Source organism: Arachis ipaensis, chromosome B7 (assembly GCF_059453495.1).
Source record: "Arachis ipaensis isolate K30076 ecotype BB chromosome B7, ASM5945349v1, whole genome shotgun sequence".
In the NCBI taxonomy this organism is placed as follows: Eukaryota; Viridiplantae; Streptophyta; class Magnoliopsida; order Fabales; family Fabaceae; genus Arachis; species Arachis ipaensis.
Genome location: NC_142442.1, coordinates 72,833,681 through 72,849,157, shown reverse-complemented (window position 1 = coordinate 72,849,157; position 15,477 = coordinate 72,833,681). Strand labels below are relative to the sequence as shown.

At 41.5% G+C, this 15,477-nt stretch overlaps 1 protein-coding gene across 1 annotated transcript; it reads left to right on the top strand.

Annotated features, from left to right (window-relative positions):
* The first annotated feature begins 594 nt into the window (after positions 1 to 594).
* Positions 595 to 1,059, top strand: LOC148552983 (uncharacterized). Its single transcript, XM_088494751.1, has one exon. The coding sequence runs from the start codon at positions 595 to 597 to the stop codon at positions 1,057 to 1,059; it is 465 nt and encodes a 154-aa protein (XP_088350877.1).
* Positions 1,060 to 15,477: the final 14,418 nt, after the last annotated feature.

Here is a 15,477-nt window from a genome sequence, read left to right as displayed (position 1 = left end):
CCAGAGGGGATCATTCCCACTTTTGCTCCTAGAGGTCCACCCTTCAAACGGGGAGGTTTTGCACCTCAGAGGACTCAGGGTCAGAATAACTGCAGAAGACCCAACAACAACAATAATGCTTCGGGGAGAAGATTATGGAAGCAGCCCCTGAATGAGCAAGCTTGCACTAGGTGTGGGAGTTACCATCTTGGTGCTCCGTGTAAGGCTGGTTGGGATTTATGTTACTCATGTGGGAAGCTAGGGCACCGAGCCTCCAACTGTCCAGAGAAGTAGAATCAGGGTACCGGGAGACCACAGCAGCCTGGACGGGTGTTTACTACTTCAACTATAGGGACCGAGGGATCCGAGACACTTATCCGAGGTAAATGTGAAATAGCGGGTCAAGTTTTAAATGCCTTGTTTGATTCTGGAGCATCACATTCGTTCATTGCATTTGAGAAGGATAGTGAGCTAGAGTTGAAGATCGTAACGTTAGGTTATGACCTGAAGGTGTATAATGCCACCCATGAAGCCATGGTAACTAGGCTTGGATGTCCGCAAGTTTCCTTTAGGGTCAAGCAGCTTGATTTTGTACACAATCTAGTCTGTTTGCCGATGGTAGGTCTTGATCTTATCTTGGAGTTGGACTGGTTGTCCAAGAACCACGTTCTACTCGATTGTTCCGCAAAATCAGTGTACTTCATGTCAGAAGATACGGAAGGGACATTTGTGGTAAATAACTATTACTTGAATTCCATGATAGTGAATTGTTCTGGGGCTGAATGTCAAGGCATTCTGTTGTTAACCACGGGCGTCTCAGGCGATGATCAATACCTAGAGCAGATTTCGGTTGTATGTGAGTTTCCTGAAGTATTTCTCGATGACATTGAGGAATTTCCGCCTCATCGAGAGGTTGAATTTGCGATTGAATTAGTGCCAGAAACAGGGCCAATCTCGATTGCTCCTTATAGGATGTCACCACTAGAGATGGCCGAGCTGAAATCTCAACTCGAGGATCTTCTGGGTAAGAATTTATCCGACCGAGTGTTTCTCTGTGGGGAGCGCCTGTGTTATTGGTGAAGAAGAAAGACGGAAGTATGCGGCTTTGTGTGGATTATCGGCAACTAAACAAGGTCACGATAAAGAATAAGTATCCACTACCAAGGATTGATGACCTCATGGATCAGTTACAAGGAGCCGGAGTGTTCTCCAAGATTGATTTGCGATCCGGTTATCACCAGATAAGGGTGAGAGATGAGGACGTTCCTAAGACCGCTTTCAGGACTCGTTATGGTCACTACGAGTACATTGTAATGTCTTTCAGATTGACAAACGCTCCTGCAGTGTTTATGGATTATATGAATAGGATTTTCCGTCCGTTTCTGGATAAATTCATTGTTGTCTTCATTGATGACATGCTGGTTTATTCCAAGACTGAAGAAGATCATGCGGAGCATTTGAGGACCGTGTTGCAAATACTAAAAGAGAAGAAACTCTATGCAAAACTATCTAAATGCGAGTTCTGGAAACGTGAGGTGAAGTTTTTAGGTCACGTAATGAGTAAAAAGGGTATATCAGTAGATCCTGCCAAAGTGGAAGCAGTGATGGAGTGGAAGCGACCGACCTCAATTACCGAGATAAGGAGTTTTCTGGGTTTAGCTGGCTACTATAGGAGATTCATCAAGGGATTCTCACAATTGGCTTTGCCATTGACGAAGTTAACCCGCAAGGATGCACTGTTTGTTTGGACTTCCGAGTGTAAGGAGACATTCCAAGCGTTGAAGCAGAAGTTAACTACTGCGTCTGTGTTGGTATTACCTGAACCGAATGAACCATTTGAGGTGTATTGTGATGCCTCACTAAAGGGTCTAGGGTGTGTGCTGATGCAACACCGGAATGTGGTGGCGTATGCCTCACGGCAGTTAAGACCTCACGAAGTTAACTACCCAACGCACGGCCTGGAACTCGCTGCGGTTGTGTTTGCATTAAAGGTGTGGAGACATTACCTCTATAGAGTTAAGTTCCAAGTTTTCTCTGATCACAAGAGCTTGAAATACCTTTTTGACCAGAAAGAACTTAATATGAGGCAGAGGAGGTGGATGGAGTTACTAAAAGATTACGACTTTGAGTTGAGTTACCATCCGGGGAAGGCAAATGTCGTAGCGGATTCGCTAAGTCAGAAATTGTTGTATGCTTCTTGGATGATGCTTCGAGAGTTTAAAGATCGGCGCTCAAGAAGTGGCTGGAACTCTGTGTTTGAGTCAGCTGCAAATCTCAAGTGATTTTAGATCCGAACTCCTGAAGGCTCATCAAAATGATGATGCATTATCGAAGGTGTTGCCGGCTATTGAACAAGGAAAGCAGTGGAGAGTGTCCGAGGACCAAGATGAATTATGGAGGTTCAGGGGTAGGACCATTGTGCCGGATGTAGGGACTTTGCGGCAGGATGTATTGAAGGAAGCGCACAAAAGCGGATTTTCAATCCACCCTGGGAGTACCAAGATGTATAATGATCTAAAGGCTATGTTCTGGTGGCCTGGTATGAAGAATGATGTGGCGGAATACGTCCCGAAGTGCTTAACTTGCCAAAAGGTGAAGGTCGAACATCAGAGACCTTCCGGGACATTACAACCCTTGGAGATTCCGCAATGGAAGTGAGAGAGCATTGCAATGGACTTTGTGCCGGGGTTGCCGAGAACTTGAACCGATTTCGATGCTGTCTGGGTGATTGTGGACCGGCTGACAAAGTTGGCTCACTTTCTACCCATTCGGATGAACTATACTCATGAGGAGTTGGCGTGTTTGTACATAAAGGAGATTGTGAGACTTCATGGTGTGCCTACGACTATAGTTTCTGATAGAGATTCCCGTTTCACTTCAAGGTTCTGGGGTGCATTTCAGAAAGCTTTTGGAACCCATTTGAGCTTAAGTACTGCTTACCATCCCCAAACAGATGGTCAATCTAAGAGGACAATCCAAACCATAGAGGACATGTTGAGGGCTTATGTTTTGGACCAGCCGGTGAGCTGGGATCGGTACATGTCGCTAGTAGAGTTTGCGTACAATAACAGCTACCATGCGAGCATCGGGATGGCTCCATATGAGGCTCTGTATGGGAGGAAGTGCCAATCTCTACTACGCTGGTATGAAGCTAGGGAGAAGAGTCTTTTAGGGCCTGAGATGATAGCCGAAACCACAGAACAAGTCAAGAAAATTAGAGACAGAATGCTCACTGCCCAGAGCCGTCAGAAGAGTTACGCCGATCAGAGGCGGAAGCCCTTAGAGTTTGAGGAAGGAGACCATGCTTTCCTTAAAGTTACTCCGACAATAGGAGTAGGTAGAGCGATCAAGACAAGGAAGCTGAACCCTCGATACATCGGTCCATTCCAAATTCTGGAGAGGGTTGGGCCGGTGGCATATCGGATGGCCCTACCACCTCATCTTTCGAACCTGCACGACGTATTTCACGTGTCATAGCTTTGGAAGTATACTCCTGACGCTAGCCATGTGTTAGAACCGGAATCGGTTTAGCTAAAGGAAAACTTGACTCTGCCGGTGACTCCGGTCAGGATTGATGACACAAGTATTAAGAAGTTGCGTGGAAAGGAGGTTTCATTAGTGAAAGTGGCATGGAGTCGAGCCAGTGTTGAGGAGCACACCTAGGAACTTGAGTTGGAAATGCGAGCAGACTACCCACACCTGTTCTCAGGTAACTAAATTCGAATTTTGTGGGCAAAATTTCCATTTAGGTGAGTAGAATGTAAAACCCAGTTAATTAATGGTTAATTAACCTGTAGATTAAAATATACTCTAGAAAGTAAGAAATAACGTTTTTATGGTTTAATGTGGTACAAAAATTCGAAACGAGAATTTCGACACCAATTTTAAAGAAATCGGCCCAAGATTGGACCGAATGTGCCAAACCAGGCCAACCGGACCCAATTTGGGCCCAAGGGCCAAGCCAAGCCCCATTACTTAATGAGAGCTTAGCTCTCTTCTCCCCAAAACACACACACACACGCTGCATAAAGAAAGGAAAAGGGGGAAGATTGAAAACCCTTTGTTCCTATTCACCTCCAACTTCAATTGTTGATAACTTTTGATCCGGAGCTCCGATTGACCCACCGTTTGCAACCATGCGACTGCGGTGTCGAGCTCTACAAAATACAGGAAATCTTGAGGTAAGTCACAGTTTAATCTTCGAATCCTAGCCCTTGATTTTTTATATCATTGGGCCAAAATGTTGAAATTGTGAGCTTCCTTATATATTAGGATCTAATGAACTTGAAGAGAAGGCTTTCTCTAGCTCCCTTGGTCTTTGGGTAAGGTGAGAATCTCAATCCTAAGCTAGAGACTTGAGATTTTGTAATTTAGTGATTGAGTTATTGTGTTTTTATATGATATTGTGGCTTAGGCTTTGTATATATGTGTTTTGGAGCTTGATTGGTGGTTTTGGAAAGCTTTGGTGTGGAATCCCAAGCTTGGAAATCTGTTGGTGAGGCTTTGGAAACCTTGGAAGTTTTTTTGAGAGTGTTCCGGGTGGAACGGGAATCGGCCAAGGTATGCTTTCGGTTTCCTGTATCTAAAATGTAATGTGGTGTGAAAACGTAGGCTAGTGACCCTAGGATAGGGCTTTGGAATTGTTGATATGGTTGTTGGTCAATTTGGATTGAATGGAATATGTATGAATGATGGTATAAATGGTTATGTGTGGTTGTATCGGTTTGTGAAGTATGAAACATGGTATGTGATGTGGACTAACATGCTGGATTGATGATAGAGTTGAAGACCTTGTTGGTGAGCATGAATTGAAAAATTAACTTGTTATGTGTGTGTGTGTATATATATATATATATATATATATATATATATATATGGTGATGGATACCTTGAATGTTTATTTGGAGTTTGGAATGTGATATGTTGATTTATGATGTGAGATTTGGTTATACATGGTATAATAGATGGATTGATGATTGAATAAGGTTTGGAAATGGTAAATTGTGGACGGGTTGAGTTATGGGTTGATTTTTGGTTGGATTTGGTAGTGTATGTTATGAAATGGGGAGTTTATGAGTTTTTGGAAAAACTGGAATTTTGACAAACTTTGACGGATCATATCTAGAGAAATTGTTTTTGGAATTGGATGATTTTTTACATCAATTGAAAGATAATTTCATAAGCTTTAAAACAGTTTAAAATTGGTTGAAATATGAATTTTGTGGAAAAAGATATGATCATTGGAAGTTCGGGCCAAAAATCTGAATTCTACAACTTCTGCAGAATATGTGACTTCTGGTATGTGTGCGGACGCACACTCGGTGAGAATTTGGTTCCTGTGCTCATGCACAGCCTTGTGCGAACGCACACGCAAAGACAGGGCTGCTGGTGGCAGCGCCAGCACGCCCTGTTCGCACATGAAACCAACAAAAGATTGCGAGCAGTGTGTACGCACCAGCCTGTGCGCACGCATGCGTTGGGAATGGCACACTAGTGGCAGCGCTAGCACGCGTTGTGCACGCGCCCCCACCCTAAAGATTTTGCTTTCTGTGCGTGCGCATGGACCTGTGCGTACGCACACGTCTAAATATATTTTCTGGGCATACGCACGCACACCCCTGTGCGTCTGCACGCGACCCATTTCTTTTCTAAAACTTTGTTCTCAAGTTGTTCACATTCCCAACAAGCTCGTAACCTTTTGGAATGTTATTTCACACTTATAATCCCCAATTTTATCCCTTAAGTCTTACTTTGATGTTAAATGCCTAGTGATTGAGAAAAGGCTAGGAAAGGGGTAACTTGTGGGGGAAGAAAAGGGACGTAATGATGATGATGTATAATGATGATGTGAGCGGTTGAGAATGATGGTGGAGTGCTGAATATGAATTGAGCCAAAAGGGCTGAGTATGGAATTATGATTGGTAGGCCGGAATGGCTGAGATGTATACTAATGTATGGCTGTGATTATTGCATATATACTAAATTGATGATTATTATAACTGTTGCACTTCACCTATCTGAGATACGAGTTTCCCTGGGTGAAAGTAGTGGCTAGCCACCACGTGCTCCAGGTGGAGACTCGATACTCTACTGACCCTATGTCGCAAGTGTGGCTAGACACTGTGAAAGTTCCGGATGAGCTCGCCCCCGTGAATATACACCAGTGAGGGTGTTGGATATAAATTATGATTATGTTTGTGGATAACTCGAGTTGGGGATGCGCGACAGAGGGATAGTCCAATGGTTAGCTACCAGGACTTGTCGGGATGGTGATAAACCCCGATTTCGTGATTTATCTTGTGCTTATTTTAGTGGATTTTACCACCTTTTCCCACATTTATTCAATGAAATAGCATAGTTTTGTAATTCTCCCTTGAATTGTGCTTAAGTGTAAAAATATGCTTTTTTGGCCCTTAATTTGGTGATTTTGATTCACTTTAATTCTATTCGATGCCTTGATGTTTTTGTTGAGTGATTTCAGGTTCATAAGGCAAGTATTGGATGGAAGAAATGAGGAGAAAAGCATGCAAGATGGAGAATGCATGAAGAGACAAAGATTGGGAATGCATCTATGGACGCGCACGCGTACAAGGCACGCACGTGCAAAAGTGGTTTCGCTTAGAGACACGCACGATACATGATGCGTCCGCGTGGATGAAGAATTTTCCAATCGATGCGCAAGCGCACATGGCGCGCATGCGCCATTACTCTCACGTGGCCCACTTAAAGACAAAACGCTAGGGGCGATTTCTGAGCTGCCCAGGCCCAAATCCAACTTGTTTCTGAGTGTATTTCATGCAGAATTGAAGTTCAAGCAGGGGAGGAGCAATTAATTTTAGCCAACATGAGCCTTTAGTTAGTTTTCTAGAGAGAGAAGCTCCCTCTTCTCTCTAGAATTAGGTTAGGATTAGGTTAGATTGTCTTAGATCCATGTTTAATTACTTGATCTCATCTTGTTTCCTTTATAATTTCTCATTTCTACATCTTGATTCTCTTGTTTGTGATGTTAATGTATCATTTTGCTCTCTTTTGTGATGATGAACTCATGTTGGATTTGGTTTACATTTAATGCAATTTGATGTAATTGTTTCTTCTATTGATGAATTGAACTGTAATCTTACTTTCCTTGCAATTAGTAGTTATTAGATTTTACTATTTCTTGCAATTTATGATGCTTACTTTTATTGCACCCTATGTGTTTGATGAAATGTTCTCTTTAGTTGTTGAGTAGTTTTGTCAACTCTTGGTCTAAGCTAAGGGAATTGGGTAACCTTGAGTCATTGGATATAATGGATTTGGTGATTTGAGAACCCTTGGTGATCAATTTGACACCCATTGACGCTAACCCACTACTAAGTTAATTAGTAGGTAGGTTGGGACTTAAGGGTTGATGTGATCAAACCTATTTGACATACTTCAAGCTTAGGAGTAAATAACATGTACTTAAGGCTTTTGGGAAGTAGACTTAATAGGTTGGCCTCTCATGATTATTAATATTTGGTTTATTGGCAAGGACGGTGATCTCAATTACCTAAGTCTTAGCCAAGAGTTCTTTATCTTGCTTTCTTTACTTACTTGCTTAATCTACTTTTCTTGCCCTCTTATGAACCAAAACCCCCATTACCCCTTTATAGCCAATAATTGAGCACTTCATTGTATCCTAGGGAGACGACCCGGAGTCCAAATACTTCGATTAATTTTCATTGGGGTTTGTTATTCGTGACACAAAACCACAAATTTTTTATTGCGAGAATCGTTTGTCGGTTTGGAGCTATGCTCACAACGAAATAATTCTTTTCTATAAAAAAAAATCTAAACCGACACGACAAGACTTCATTAATCAGCTGGCTTTATAACTGACATATGAGACTCATCAACCACTAGGACAGGCATGCATCATATGCATTATATGTGATTTGTCTGAATTGCCTAATTGACTGCATCATTACTTGCTACTTGCTTAATTGTTCTATCTGCTTCCTACTTGTACATTTCCTTGCCTGATATACTTGTGCTTGCATTTAATTTCACTGTTGGCGGTTGGGAGGTCTGTAAGATTTGAAAAGGGGATATATATATATATATATAGTTAGACCGAAGATCCTTAAGTTAGTCGCCTGTTTACTTTTGTTATAGTTTAGTTATGCTTATACGCTTTGATTATAATTTGGAAGTTCTAGGATTGCCTTCGGCTTTCCCACATTACATGTTAGATATTTGGGCACTATTACCATGCTGAGAACCTCTGATTCTCACCCATGCGGATTTTATGGTTTTCAGATGCAGGACATGAGGCTCCTCGCAGAGGCATGCTGGAGGCCTTCTTTTGGAGGAGATCCTTGTACCTTGGGATTTTATTTTGGTTACTATATGCCTGTTTAGATACTATGTTCTTCACTGTATATGTATTTTGTATTACCTCCTCTTAGAGGTTATTTTGGAGAAATAGGATTTGTGTATTGTCTGTTGGGTTGTCTTTTGGGATTTCCTTACTATATATGTATGTATACTGTATGCTCAGACTGGTTATCTTCACAAGCTGAGTCCTGAGTTTAGATATATGTATTTTGGCACTCTTTTGTATATCTCTTCGCTTTAGTTTAATCTCTAACTGCTCGTTTACGTTATCGATCGGAGAGTTGCGCTTTTGATTCGTCGGTTTTGATTTACCCATTTTCTTTAAAGGCTCCTAGTTATGAACATTTTGCAATACTATACGTACTAAATTTTATTTTAGAGGTCGTCATACCTCGCCACCTCTATTTTATTAACAAGCATAAGACTGTGTGTGGTAGGGTGTTACATTATGATATCAGAGCAGTTCGTTCCTGTAGAGCCTGAAGGACGGACTGACTATGCTTCTGTGCATTCTCTGTGTTTGTGTTTTCGTGCTATTAGGATATCTGACTGATATAACTGGCATAAACATTCATGAGCATACATTTGGGACTTTGAGCACAAGATATCGCTTGTTTGGTGTGTATAGGAACTAGATGGCGCCTCGTGAACCCGGTCAAGGCCGTGGGAGAGGACGTGCTGGTACTTATGGGCAGGAAACTAACTCGAATGACCCGGTGGACTTCATGGCGGCATTACAGAACATGGTTACCGCTATGCAGGCCACTGCTGAGGCCCTCGGACAGCAGATGAACAACCATAACCATGAAGGAAATGGTGGGAATGGGACTCAAGGTCCGATGACATTGGCGACCTTCCTAAAGGTTAATCTGCCAAAGTTTAAGGGAACTACCAATCCAACTGAAGCTGATACTTGGTTCCAAGCTATGGAATGAGACTTGCAATCACAACTGGTGTCTGAAGAACAATGCGTTGAGTTTGCCACTTATCTGCTCACTGGTGAAGCATCACATTGGTGGCAGGGGACCCGACGTATCATACAGCAAGGTGATGATCCTATCACCTGGGATACCTTTCAGGAGGAATTCTACAAGAAGTATTTCCCAAACTCTACTAGGACGGCCAAGGAACTAGAGCTACTGCAGTTGAAGCAGGGTACGATGTCTGTATCTGAGTAGACAGACAAGTTTAAGGAGTTGTTTAGATTCTCCTGCAAGTGTGAAGGAGCTCCGGGGGACTTTGAGGAGTAGAAATGTATCAATTACAAAGGAGGGCTCCGAAGTGATATCTACAGTTCAGAAGGGCCTATGGAAATCAGGACTTTCTCCGAGTTTGTTAATAAAAGCAGATTTGCCGAAGAGTGTGTGAAGAAGGCATCTGCAGAAAGAGGAAGCCAGAGGGGATCATTCCCACTTAGCCGAGGAAAGAGTTTTGCTCCTAGAGGTCCGCCCTTCAAACGAGGAGGTTTTGCGCCACAGAGGACTCAGGGTCAGAATAACTTCAGAAGGCCCAACAAAAACAATAATGCTTCAGGGAGAGGATTTGGGAAGCAGCCCATGAATGAGCAAGCTTGCACTAGGTGTGGGAGTTACCATCTTGGTGCTCCGTGCAAGGCCGATTGGGGTTTATGTTACTCATGTAGGAAGCCGGGGCACCGAGCCTCCAACTGTCTAGAGAAGCAGAAACAGGGTACCGGGAGACCACAGCAGCCTGGACGGGTGTTTACTACTTCATCTATAGGGGCCGAGGGGTCTGAGACACTTATCCGAGGTAAATATGAAATAGCGGGTCAAGTTTTAAATGCCTTGTTTGATTCTGGAGCATCACATTCGTTCATTGCATTTGAGAAGGCTAGTGAGCTAGAGTTGAAGATCATAACGTTAGGTTATGACCTGAAGGTGTATAATGCCACCCATGAAGCCATGGTAACTAGGCTTGAATGTCCGCAAGTTTCCTTTAGGGTCAAGCAGCGTGATTTTGTACACAATCTAGTCTGTTTGCCGATGGTAGGTCTTGATCTTATCTTGGGGTTGGACTGGTTGTCCAAGAACCACATTCTACTTGACTGTTCCGCGAAATCAGTGTACTTCATGTCAGAAGATACGGAAGGGACGGTTGTGGTAAATAACTATTACTTGAATTCCATGATAGTGAATTGTTCTGGGGTTGAATGTCAAGGCATTCTGCTGTTAACCACGGGCGTCTCGGGCGATGATGAAAACCTAGAGCAGATTCCGATTGTATGTGAGTTTCCTGAAGTATTTCCTGATGACATTGAGGAATTTCCGCCTCATCGAGTGGTTGAATTTGCGATCGAATTGGTGCCAGAAACAGGGCCAATCTCGATTGCTCCTTATAGGATGTCACCACTGGAGATGGGCGAGCTGAAATCTCAACTTGAGGATCTTCTGGGTAAGAATTTTATCCGACCGAGTGTTTCTCCGTGGGGAGCACCGGTGTTATTGGTGAAGAAGAAAGACGGAAGTATGCGGCTTTGTGTGGATTATCGGCAACTGAACAAGGTCACGATAAATAATAAGTATCCACTACCAAGGATTGACGACCTCATGGATCAGTTACAAGGAGCCGGAGTGTTCTCCAAGATTGATTTGCGATCCGGTTATCACCAGATAAGGGTGAGAGATGAGGATGTTCCTAAGACGGCTTTCAGGACTCGTTATGGTCACTACGAGTACACTGTAATGTCTTTCGGATTGACAAACGCTCCTGCAGTGTTTATGGATTATATGAATAGGATCCTCCGTCCGTTTCTGGATAAATTCATTGTTGTCTTCGTTGATGACATACTGGTTTATTCCAAGACTGAAGAGGATCATGCAGAGCATTTGAGGATTGTGTTGCAGATACTAAAAGAGAAGAAACTCTATGTGAAACTATCTAAATGCGAGTTCTGGAAACGTGAGGTGAAGTTCTTGGGTCACGTAGTGAGTAAAAAGGGTATATCAGTAGATCCTGCCAAAGTGAAAGCAGTGATGGAGTGGAAGCGACCGACCTCGGTTACCGAGATAAGGAGTTTTTTGGGTTTAGCTGGCTACTATAGGAGATTCATCATGGGATTCTCACAATTGGCTTTGCCATTGACGAAGTTAACCCGCAAGGATGCACTGTTTGTTTGGACTTCCGAGTGTGAGGAGAGTTTCCAAGCGTTGAAGCAGAAGTTAACTACTGCGCCTGTGTTGGTATTACCTGAACTGAATGAACCATTTGAGGTGTATTGTGATGCCTCACTAAAGGGTCTAGGGTGCGTGCTGATGCAACACCGGAATGTGGTGGCGTATGCCTCACGGCAGTTGAGACCTCACGAAGTTAACTACCCAACGCACGACCTGGAACTCGCTGCAGTTGTGTTTGCATTAAAGGTGTGGAGACATTACCTCTATGGAGTTAAATTCCAAGTTTTCTCTGATCACAAGAGCTTGAAATGCCTTTTTGACCAGAAAGAACTTAATATGAGGCAGAGGAGGTGGATGGAGTTACTAAAGGATTACGACTTTGAGTTGAGTTACCATCCGGGGAAGGCAAATGTCGTAGCGGATGCGCTAAGTCAAAAATCGTTGTATGCTTCTTGGATGATGCTTCGAGAAGAGGAGTTGCTCAACGCATTCGAGAGTCTAAACATCGGCACTCAAGAAGTGGCTGGAATTCTGTGTTTGAGTCAACTGCAGATCTCAAGTGATTTTAGATCCGAACTCCTGAAGGCTCATCAAAACGATGATGCGTTATCGAAGGTGTTTGATGGCGAGAATCGTCGTCGGTCTAGATTTTCTTCTTTTAGAAAGGAATTACTTCGTTGTAAGCATAGCTCCAAACCAACAAACAACTCTTACATCAAATTAAAATTTAGGTTTGTTGTCACAAATAACTAACCCAAATGAAAATTAACCGAAGTATTTGGACTCCGGGTCATCTCCCTAGAAAAATAATGTAATGCTTAGTTTTTGGCTATGAAGGGGTAAAAGGGGGATTTTGGTTCATGAGAGGGCAAGAGAAATAGAATTAACAATCAAATAAAGAGAGCAAAATAAAGAACTCTTGGCTAAGATTTGGGTAATTGAGATCACTATCCTTGTCAACAAACCGAATATTGATAATCATGAGAGGCCAACCTATTAAGTCTACTTCCCAAAAGCTTTAAGTACGTAACATTTACTCCTAAGCTTGAAGTACGTCAAATAGATTTGATCACATCCACCCTTAAGTCCTAACCTACCTACTAATTAACTTAGTAGTGGGTTAGCATCAATGGGTGTCAAATTGATCACCATGGGTTCTCAAATCACCAAATCCATCATACCCAATGACTCAAGTTTACCCAATTCCCTTGCCTTAGGCCAAGAGTTGACAAAACTACTCAAAAATTAAAGAGAGCATTTCATCAAACACATAGAGTGCAATAAAAGTAAGCATCATAAATTGCAAGAATAATAAAATCTAACAGCTATTAAGTGCAAGAAAAGTAAGATCACAACTCAATTCATGAATAAAAAGAACATCAATGCTAAATTGCATTAAAAACAAATTAAATCCAACATGAGTTCATCATCACAAAAGAGAGTAAAACGAGAAATTAGCATCACAATTAAGAGAACCAAGATGTAGGAATGAGAAATTATAAAAGAAACTAGATGAGATCAAGTAATTGAACTTGAATTTAAGATAATCTACCCTAATCCTAACCTAATTCTAGAGAGAAGAGGGAGCTTCTCTCTCTAGAAAACTAACTAAAGGCTCATGTTGGCTAAACTAATTGCTCCCCCCTTTGCTTGGACTTCAATTCTGCATGAAATACACTCAGAAACAAGTTGGACTTGGGCCTGGGCAGCTCAGAAATTGCCCCCCAGCGTTTTGCCTTCAAGTGGGCCATGTAAGAGTATTGGCGCGTGCGCGCCATGTGCGCGTGCGCGCCATGTGCGCGTGCGCATCGATTGGCAATTTCTTCATCCGCACGGAAGCGGCATGTACGCGTGCGCGTCCATGGGCGAGATCACTTTTGCGCGTGCGCGCCTTGTGCGCGTGTGCGCCCTTTGATGCACTCCCAATCTTTGTTTCTTCATGCATTCTCCCCTTTGTATGCTTTTCTACTCACTTCTCCCATCCAATACTTGCCTTATAACCTGAAATTACTCAACACACACATCAAGGCATCGAATGGAATTAAAATGAATCAAAATCACCAATTTGGGGTCTAAAAAGCATGTTTTTACACTTAAGCGAAATTCAAGGGAGAATTACAAAACCATGCTATTTCATTGAATAAATGTGGAAAAAGGTGATAAAATCCCCCAAAATAAGCACAAGATAAATCACGAAATCGGTGTTTATCAAATCTCCCCACACTTAAACTAAGCATGTCCTCATGCTAAAATCAAGAAGAAGCAAAGGGTATTAACATTTATTCAATGCGACTACTAAATACAATCTCTCTATATGCAATCTATTTACATGATGCAATGGCTTAGTCAAAATAAATCAATCTCTAAGAATACACATACAAGCACAAGGGCTAAAGCCACAGCAGTCAAATAAATCCCAAAATTGAATTTAATTATTAAAAAGATTTTACAAACTTGCAAGAAAAGAGATGATCATGGGTGGAAACATGTAATTGGGCGATCGAACCCTCACCGGATGTGTATCCGCTCTAGTCACTCAAGTGTATGGGGTTAATTCACTCAATTCTCCCCTAATCATGTTTTCTAAGATTTGTTTTTCATCTAACAATCAACAATTATTTCATGCATGCATACAATTATTTCATGCATGCATTCTCTTTTTTATCAGCACCCATATGCATTGACTTTTATTGAACCTTGCTTTGGGGTATTTTGTCCCCTTTTTATTGCTTTTCTTTTTCTTTTTTTTTCCTATTTTTTTCTTTATATATATATATTTTTTTTTCTTTTTGTTTTTCTCATTTTTTTTCAAACTAAAATATATACAAGAACATCAATGCATATGGTTTGCACATGATTAATACATGAGTATGTACCCAATTCCCAAGATTCTCAACACAAATACAAAAACACACTTTTATCTCTACCCAATGTTCCTAACTCTCCCAAAATCAAATGATAAACACTCTCACTAGCCTAAGCTAATCAAAGATCCAAATTAAGGGATATTTATTGTTTTTCACTTAGGCTTGTAATGTGCTACAATTAAGAACAAATGGGTTAAGCATAGACTCAAATTGGTTATCAATGGAAGATAAAAGGTAGGCTTATTTGGGTAAGTGAGCTATTTGAACAATGGCCTCAATCATATAAATGCAGTATATACAAAGTAATGGACATAAAGAATAAAAAAAATCAAAGATTACAATCATAAAAAGAGAATAATGCACACAAGAATGAAAGTAAGTGGTTATGTATGATGTGACCACACAATTAGGCTCAAATCTCATATGCTTGTATTTTTAGCTCAAAAATCATGTTGCACAAAGTATATAATTCAAGCAAGTTCTAAAAAAAAGTTTTTTTTTCAATTGGGGTGCTCTATAGATAAAATCCTTGGAAAATATCATGATTTTGACTAAGCTTAATATATACATATGCAATGCGACCAAAAATCCTAAAAGACCTAAAAATGAAATGCAAAAGTGTTGGGATTAGAAACTTGTCACCCAAAAATGCCGAGCGGTCGGACGACCTCCGCACACTTAAAAGTTTGCACTGTCCTCGATGCATCCAAAGATGAACAAGGGGGTTCGGCGACTTTCCTAGTTGCTACCTTCAGTTGGTAGGTCAACCGATGCTGCATGTTCTTCTTCTGCTTCTATTTTTGCTTATGATGATTCATCCTGAACATAGGAAACAGGAGATAATAAGACAAGTAAATGCACAAGCAAGGAAGCATGGATTGTTGGAATGAGGTAAATCACTAGAATTGAGTGAGTGAATTAGTGTGACATTAATGAAAAATAAGTGTGTGGGTCCTAACTTGCACGCGGTTTAGAACTCATACCCTAGTATTTAAAAATCATGTCACAATTATACAAAAGAAAACATTTACTTCACTCATTCTAGTGTGCTTGAGATACTTTAAAAGACTTGTAGATTAAGTCAACCACACAAGTAGTGAAGAGGCATGAAAGCATTCAAGCAATTAATCAAGCAATTG

What these genes read in the sequence shown, in the direction of transcription:
- LOC148552983 (XM_088494751.1), top strand. Translation starts at nt 595, where the DNA reads ATGGTAGGTCTTGATCTTATCTTGGAGTTGGACTGGTTGTCCAAGAAC.